This window comes from Octopus bimaculoides, chromosome 22 (genome assembly GCF_001194135.2).
Source record: "Octopus bimaculoides isolate UCB-OBI-ISO-001 chromosome 22, ASM119413v2, whole genome shotgun sequence".
NCBI lineage: Eukaryota > Metazoa > Mollusca > Cephalopoda > Octopoda > Octopodidae > Octopus > Octopus bimaculoides.
This window is the reverse complement of record NC_069002.1, coordinates 12754097-12763393: the sequence shown is the minus strand read 5'-3', so window position 1 is coordinate 12763393 and position 9297 is coordinate 12754097. Positions and strand designations below refer to the sequence as shown.

General features: G+C 35.1%; 1 protein-coding gene across 4 annotated transcripts in view; it reads right to left on the bottom strand.

The window, feature by feature from the left end:
• Positions 1-706: 706 nt before the first annotated feature.
• LOC106881179 (uncharacterized) overlaps positions 707-9297 on the bottom strand; it is a 30874-nt gene continuing 22283 nt past the window's right edge. For all 4 annotated transcript variants that reach the window (XM_052975859.1, XM_052975861.1, XM_052975860.1 and 1 more), the window contains 6 exons: positions 9228-9249; positions 8303-8392; positions 6951-6979; positions 5414-5479; positions 4475-4630; positions 707-3992 (listed from right to left, as the gene is read on the bottom strand). In XM_052975859.1, the coding sequence (XP_052831819.1) occupies positions 3885-3992; positions 4475-4630; positions 5414-5479; positions 6951-6979; positions 8303-8392; positions 9228-9249 (471 nt within the window). In that variant the 3' untranslated portion in view covers positions 707-3884. The remainder of the gene's footprint in view (positions 3993-4474; positions 4631-5413; positions 5480-6950; positions 6980-8302; positions 8393-9227; positions 9250-9297) is intronic.

The following is a 9297-nucleotide window of genomic DNA, read 5'->3' as shown; positions in this document are numbered from 1 at the left end:
CTCTCTGGACTAATTTTGTGGGCATTATGCACGATGAATTTTTTTGGGAACTACACACTATACTATACTATAGACCTGTTTCTGTGAAAAAAAATAAGTAAATATTTTCAGGAAAAAAAACTGCATGATTCAAGGGAGATTTGGCTGTTGTTTCTGGCATATCTCATGACCAGTAAGGTTTAGGGTTGATAAAAATCATGAATTTTCCCCAAAATTTTTTAAATAGCATAAATAATAATAATAATCGATGTATCAATACCAACAGATGACAATGTTTCTCTAAGAGAAACAGAAAACCTGACCCAAACTCAAAATACAAAAATCTTGAAATAGAGATAACTTGGATGTGGAGACTAAAAACAGAAACAGTCCTATTATAGTAGGTATGATAAAAAGCATTCAAATGCATAACAAAAACACCAGGACTTACAAGTATATATAACATACAGAAAATAGCATGATTAGGCATTGCACACATCCTATGTAAAACACTTTCAACACAGTAAAAGTAAGAGCACCACAGCACATACCCAAGGCACACAGAGCTGCACTCGGTAGTGCAGTGAAATCATGTGATAAAAATAAAACTACTGAATAATAATAATAATAATAATAATAATAATGATGATGATGATAATTTTTGCACAAGTTCAGCAATTTTGGTGGAGCAGGCAAGTTCATTATATCAGCCCCAGTACTCAACTGGTACTTATTTTAATCGACTCTGAAAGGATGAAAAGCAAAGTCGACCTCGGCGGAATTTGAACCCAAAATATAAAGATGGATAAAATACCACTAAGCATTTTGCTCGATGTGCTAATTGATTCTGCCAGTTCAGCACCTTACACTTATAAAGAAATAATACTGAAACCAGGTAAGAATTTTGATTAAAAAAAAAAAAGCAAAAATAAAAATGAGATTAATTGCATTGAATTTTGTGAGAATTTTTCTGGGTTTTTTTTTTTTATTTTTTTGTAGTTGATGATACAAGATGACATGGTATATCAATGAAATTAGTAATTATGGAGAATACTTTTGTTTAGTATGATCAAGGAGGTATTTTGGAACATAACAAGCAGATATTACAGCAAGAGACAAAGAAAATCGGGAAAAATACAACCCCTTAAAATTTGAGCTTGTGAGGATCTGAAACATAAAATTGGCAAAGGTTGTACCTGTGACAATTGGTGCATTAGGGGACTGTGAGTGATAACATAGACAAATGGTTAAAGGAGATTGGAACAGGAATGTTTTGTATAGCACCTACAGAAGATTTACCTCTTTGGAACAAAGTTTTAAGCACCTGATGGCTTATTGAAATCATGTGGACATCTAAGGTTACAGGTTGTATCTCATTATCCACAGAAATTCTGCCAAGAATAAGATCAATTTGGAATCAAGAAACTGATGATGATGATGACAATGATAATCTTGATAATAATCCTTTCTACTATAGGCACATGACCTGAAATTTTGGGAGCAGGGATAAATTGATTACATCAACCCTAGAATTCAACTGGTCCTTATTTTATCAACCCTGAAAGGATGAAAGGTAAAGCTGACTTGAGAAGAATTTGAACCTGGAACCATGTGGTTGGTAAGCAAGCTACTTACCACACAGCCACTCCTACGCCTACTTTGTACAAACCATGCGCCTTTATGCAGTATAATCACCAGTTTCAGAATGACAAAAGCCATGAATCCACTGGAAGGACAAGAACTATATATTTATCACTGCTTGTCAGTCGATGAAATTAGCGAAAGTCTTCTACTTGATTTTTTTCAAGATTGGATTCTACAAAAGGTGAGCATACCTTGGTAATTGTAAGGGAGATAAACCTCTTTTCATAATATTGGTTCCAAATTTTAACACAGGGTCAGCAATTTCAGTAATGGAGCAGGAGAACCAATAAGTTGATTACATTCAATTGGAACATAGTGTTCAATTGGAACTTATTAGTTTGGACAAGTTAACCTCTTGTTAAGAATATTCACTGATGTTTGTCAGAGAGAGAGAGAAAGAGGAAGGGAGGGGAAAAGAGAGAGAGAGAACAGCTTAGAGTTACTTGCAATAAATGCTGAGTAAAAATGCATTTGTGGTGGCGTGTGGCTTAGTGGTTAGGATGTCAGCATCATGATCATAAGATTGTGGTTTCGATTCCTGGACCGGGCGACGCGTTGTGTTCTTGAGCAAAACACTTCATTTTACCTTGCTCCAGTCCACTCATCTGGCAAAAATGAGTAATGCTGCGATGGACTGGCGTCCCGTCCAGCTGGGGAATACATACGCCATTGAAACTGGGCCCATGAGCTTGGCTAGGCTTTAAAAGGGCGTATTTATTATTATTTTTAAATGCATTTACTTAATAGGAAATGCAGGATCATTGTACATCTCAGTACCTTTTCATATCATTGCATTCCACAGGCATTAAACAAAATAGCTGAAGAAGTATATAAATGAATAATTAACTTATGAATGTTCGATAAATATTTATTCAGCTTTGCTATCTAAATAAATACACACTGAAATTAAACCGTGCTCTGCCAATTAAATACATTGATATGAAGTACGAGCAAAATCAATGCCCTGTTACTCATAGCAGGGAAATATTTTGGCAACCATTTTATTGATATTCATTTGGCATCACTGATTCAATGCTGACTTGTTTGACATTAGATGTTTTAATGTTTCCCTTGTTCCCTCTCTCTCTCTCTCCACCCCTCTCTCCATTTATATGTGTGAGTATTTGAGAAGAGGCAAAGTGTTTATGTCACTTGTAGTCAATTAATAAATTATAAAGTCTCTCTTTTTCTCTTTCTATCTGTAAGTGTATATTGATTTCAGACTTTGGCACAAGGCCAAAGCCAGTACCTGAAAGGATGAAAGTCAACCTTGGCGAAATTTGAACTCAGAATGTACAGACGGATGAAACGTCACTGAGCCTGGCATGCTAAATATCCTGCCAGCTCTCTGCCTTAATAATAATAACAACAACAACAATAATAATAATCCTTTCTACTCAAGGCACATGGCCTGAAATTTTGTGAGAGGGGACTAGTCAATTACATCGACCCCAGTGTTCAACTGGTACTTAATTTATCGGCCCTGAAAGGATGAAAGGCAAAGCCGACCTTGGCGGAATTTGAACTCAGAACATTGCGACAGGTGAAATGCCGCTAAGCATTTCACCTGCCGTGTTAATGATTCTACCAGCTCACTGCCTTAATAATAATGATAATAATAATCCTTTCTACTAAAGGAACAAGGCCTGAAATTATGGGGAAAAGTACTAGTTGATTACATTGACCCCCAGTGTTTCACTGGTACTTATTTTATCGACCTTGAAAGGATGAAAGGTAAAATCAATCCTGGTGGAAGTTGAACTCAGAATGTAAAGATGGACAAAATGCTGCTAAGCATTTTGCCTAGCATGCTAACAATTCTGCCAGCTCACTGCCTTATCTGTAAGTGTGTATGTGTGTGAGTTTTTGCCTCTAGTTCCAAAAACTACAATTACCAAAACACGTAGAATGTCCACTTAGCTTGTCTCGTTCTACTGCAAGAAGCTCCAAGCTGTCATTGCCTCTTTAGGATAAATGTGAGTAGGAAGCCATGACAAAATGGAAATTACTAAATGACCTGCTCTTAATACTCTCTTGCAGAGAAGCTCCCTTCATCCAAACACTGGATCCACCTACACAGCAAGTTTGAATCACACCGTCATCATCATCACCACTGTCCTCATCATTGTCGTTGGCATCATTATCATCATCATTGTCGTCGTCATCATCATCATTGTTTCAACATCTGTTTATATATTCATTAAACATTCCTATGTGAAATTAGTATTTACAGAGAATATGCTTGTTGGAGGTGATGAAATTCAGCTGAATTTTGGCAGGGGTTTTGTTAAAATAGCCAGCTCATTATTAGCAAGTTTGATCCTGTTTTCTTTGAAATAAGCCACAAGTTTCTCTAAACTGGAAAAAGCCTGCAAAAGATAAAAATAAATAAATGAATAAGCAAGTAAAGAAATAGACTGAAACTAATTTCTGTAATAAATTAATTATAATTTTGTATATTGTTCTTATTTAATAATCTATGTTTCTAGCTTAATACAGATTTCTAACATTGGTATTCAAAGGCCTCAAATTTACAGTACTTGAGGGTTTTTGTTGATGAAGGACAAAGATGATTACATACATATATATAATAGTAAATAATATATATATTGTTGTTCACGTATTTCACTTGTTTCTCCTTCGTTTGTTTATGTATTTCATGTTATTTGCACTGTTGGTGACGTCCTGTACCCATATGTGTGTGTGTGTGTGTGTGTGTATATATATATATATATATATAAGTTCAAAAAAACACAAAAAGCAACAACAACAAAAAAACAACAAGGTGAGGACGTGATACAGATAGTGTTATTGGACGCTCGGGAAATATATATAATATAAAATTACTCACAGGTTCATTTGGTTTCTCGTAGCCCAGGGCAAATTTCATATCTGATACTCGAGTGCGTATTGGGAAGTTATATATTTGGCCTTTATGGTAAAATGTCAAAGAATAACTATGTAAACTGCTTTTTTGGTTGCTTTTTCGAACGGCAAACATTCCATCCTATATAGAAAGGAAGAAAATAGCATTATAAAATTACAATTTTTTCCCAAATGATATTGTCATAATATTGGTTTCAAATTCTGACACAAGGTCAGCAATTTCAGGAGTGGAGTGGGGGAACCAGTAAGTTGATTACATTGACCTCAGTGTTCAACTGGTACTTATTTTACTGACCCCGATGCATGGTGAAGTCAACCTTTGGCGGAATTTGAACTCGGAATGTAGGGACGGATGTGTGTGTGTATGTATATATATATATATATATATATACACATATAGTCATTTTATGCATATAGTATAAAGATAAGAGTTACTAACAGTTTCTTGCTCTGAAGACAAGTGTCTAGGCAGGTTTTTGTAACATGCCTTGTGATTCCAGAGACCTGCCAAGCCACATGTCTTCACAGCAAGAAACTATAAGTAGTTCATATCTTTATACTGTGTACATTAGATGATATTTATCCCTAACTGGATGGAATACTTTTTCATTGATCTTCCCTTAACGGAACAGGCAGCAAACTACACACACAATGGGCTTCCATACAGTTACTGTCTATGAAATTACACTTACCAAGCAGTGATGACCTAAGACCATAGCAGAAGGCACCCAGCAGTGGGATTGAACCCCCAAAACCATATGGTTGGGAAGTAAATGTTTTAAGCATACATTCACCTTATTTAAATCAGCAAAATTTTATTAGAAATTCTAACATTCAATTCCACTTAGTTGTCAACTGTAAGTAGATGGGGGTGGGGAGAGAAACCAAGAAAACCAATAAATACCATTTCATGTTGAAGTAACTGTTCTTTGATTACTTCCCGATTGCTTTTGCTATGGAACCATTCAAACTGGAAAAGATTTGATAAAAATATTTTTAAATGACTTTCTTCAATTATTTTTAGGTTATTGTATTGTTATATATATATAAAAGAGTAGAACACACTTGTGATGTTGGTATTTTGCATAATTTAAACAAATATGACATAAAGAAATAGCAGAGCAGTCAGTAGCTTGTATTTGAATAACATAGATAAATACAGGCATATTAAATACCATACAACATAAATTCTTCTTGATTTATTAAAATTATTTTCACTTCTAGAGGATGAATCATAATTACCAAACGGCAATTAAGGCCAGCTTCACATGAAAAGGGGAGATAATAAAAATCAAGAATGCTCCACAGTTGACATGTCGTAAAGGAAGAGGACACAATTATCTGGAGATAAGATGACATTTGTACACATGTTTCTGGCCCGATAGCCATCATCAGTGCAACAATTGCCCGACATTACATCTAGTAGCCAAGAAACTTAGGTTTATATAAAAAGGAGTAGAACATGTTTATGGCCTAGGTAATATGCATAATGCAAGCAAAAAAGAACAAAGGGAAATAACTCAGAGTGGCCAGTATCATGTATTTGAAATATATTGACAGACACAGATATATCAAATACCATATAACATACATTAGTGATTTGAGATCGTTGCCAGTGCCGCTGGATTGTCTCCTGTGCAGGTGGCACGTAAAATACACCATTTTGAGCGTGGCCGTTGCCAGTACCGCCTGACTGGCCTTCGTGCCGGTGGCATGTAAAAGCACCCACTATACTCTCGGAGTGGTTGGCGTTAGGAAGAGCATCCAGTTGTAGAAACTCTGCCAAATCAGATTGGAGCCTGGTGTAGCCATCTGGTCTCACCAGTCCTCAGTCATATCGTCCAACCCATGCTAGCACGGAAAGTGAACGTTAAACGATGATGATGATCTTGAACCCTCTTGAACAGTGGTTCTCAACTGGGGTCCATATAAGATTTTGTTGTTAAAATTTTTATCTGCAATAAATTTGTTATGCATCTACAATTCATGGAATATTTTAGCAACTTTTTTTTCATACAATCACTAATAATATTTAATTATAAAAATATATGATGTTTTTAAACACTGAAGGGCTAGGGACAGTCCATCTGAGTAAGATTAAGAACCAAAGGCGCCCATAGGTGAAAAATGGTTGACAGACATGGCTCTAGCAGCTGTGTCACCCAAATCACTGCATTCAGATGTAAAAATAACATCTAAATAAGATTTTGTTTGAGATTAATGACATCAGCAAGCAGCTGGCCAATTAGGTCTTAGGTAAAAACATTGAAAACTTGCTTTTATCAGTAGCTATTGGGTTGATATTAATTATGGATTTTGATGGTAGTTTGTGATGGGTCAGAACAGTAGTTTCTGTGATTCTACTGTTTATATAATATAACTGTTATGAATGTTATAATATGCATGGAGGGAGAGAAGGAGATACAGAATCAACAACTTACGGTCTGGGGATCTTGTTGATGTGAACTTTCTAGAAAATAAAAATAAATGGAAAAAAAAAAACAATGAAAAAGAGACAAAAATAAATGAAAAAGATAATACACATTACAAAAATAAGCTCTTGAAAAAATAGATAAGTAATAATAACAATAATAACATCAACAACAATAACAACAACTATTTATCAAAACAAAATAATCTATAATATTAAAAGTGAAATTCTGTCTGTCTGGGACCCCTATATCTCAGTCTATATTTGCTCTACATAGACATATACCTTTTTGGAATCAGGATGATCCCGGAATTGAAAATCTGCTCTTCATTTGGTTTTTGAACATCCAGCATTGGGATCTGATTTAAAAGCATTTGGATTACTATTTCTAGCAGGCTGAGTCACACCATCTTGGTTGGCATTTGTTATATAAAGTCAGAGATCAAGCGGGAGATAAATGACATTTGCTTTGTTAATTTTACATCAAGATAAGAATTTTGTGACAAATTCGCTAACAGTTGGAATTCAACTTGTGACTGGAACAATAGAATAGTACAGAATTAATTCTCATCCATCCTTAACCTCTGGTCAAACATCGCCGGGACATAGAATCATTATAAATGTATTATAGTCATGTTATTTAGCTCTCTTTAGTTTTGGGCTGCAAGCCCAATTGTCCTGCTGCAGAAGTTAGAGTGAAGTCCACATAGAGTGCAGCTTTTAAGCTAATAAACATTAAGGTAAAAGAATTAAACTGGAATGACTTGATGTTTTACAGTTCAATATAGTGTTATAGGAGGCACAATGGCCCAGTGGTTAGGGCAGCGGAGTTTTGGTCATAGGATCACGGTTTCGATTCCCAGACTGGCGTTGTGAGTATTTATTGAGCGAAAACACCTAAAACTCCATGAGGCTCCAGCAGGGGATGGTGGTGAACCCGCTGTACTCTTTCACCACAACTTTCTCTCACTCTTTCTTCCTGTTTCTGTTGTGCCTGTAATTCAAAGGGCCAGCCTTGTCACACTATGTCACGCTGAATATCCCCGAGAACTACGTTAAGGGTACACGTGTCTGTGGAGTGCTCAGTCACATGCATGTTAATTCCACGAGCAGGCTGTTCCGTTGATCAGATCAACTGGAACCCTCGACGTTGTAAGCGACGGCATGCCAACAACAATAGTGTTATAGATGTTAAAAGATGTTTATCATAATTCTGTTTTGGGAGAAAAGTCATGGGGAAAACCTCAAGAAAGGAAATACCATTTATATAAAGGTAAAAATCATAGGACTTCTGAAATAAAGGAAGAAAAAAGCAGGAAAGAACTAAAGAAATGAAAAAAAGAAGGAGGTAGAACTACTCACCATTATAATTTGAAGTATTGAACAATGGTGGAATTGGTAACTTCTTTCTTACAGACATTTCTTTGTGTGTCATAGGTGAGATTAATGAATCTGAAAAGAGAAACCAGATAATTTGCTTTGTTTGTTTTATTTTAAACTTTAACTCTTTAGACTTCAGATTACTCTATCAAATGTAATGCTAATTTATTCACATTGCATTGAATTAATCCTGTATTATCTTGTTGCTTTGAGATTTCAACAATGTTGTTGTCTAATTTTAGAAATAACATGGTAGAGTAGGTGTGAGAGACTGGATCTGGCCAGTCTGAACATAGAGCAGGTAGAATATTTTGCTTGGACATAGTTGGTTTAAATGCTAAAGGATTAAATTTATTGCAAATATTATTGAATTATTTATCAGTTTTCACATTGTTGAGTCACTATTGTTATACTGTTGCATTAATTAAGACTATTGTAATGTTGGTGTATTGTTCAATTTGTGCATGTGTATATATTTACATGTGTGTGTGTTTGTCTGTAATTGTGTGTATGTTCATGTGTATATGTGTATACTTGAGTGAGTGTCTGCATTTGTTAGTGTATAGTATGTCTGTCAGTCTGTATTTGTATGCGAGTCTGTCAGTATTTGTGTGTGTGTTTGTATTTATGTATGAGTACATTTGTGCTTGTCTACGTGAGAGTGTGTGTAAACTAGTGCTTCAACGAGTTTGCCTTTAAGCCAAAAAAAAAAAAAAAAAAAGCTAAGACTTAACCAAATCAAATAAAAAGAAACTATGAGACTGAAATGTGGTTGATTGATCAATAATGAAAAAAAAAACCTTTGAAGATCACAGTATCACATGGTGGCAACCCAATGAGGGAAGCCTTCAACAGAATAAAAGAATAAAATAATTCTATTGAGAGGAGAAATTTATTTTCAACTTACCTTTTGACTGCTGCCAGGTGGACTGAAGCAAAAATGAAGAAAATTATTTATATATATATATATATATATA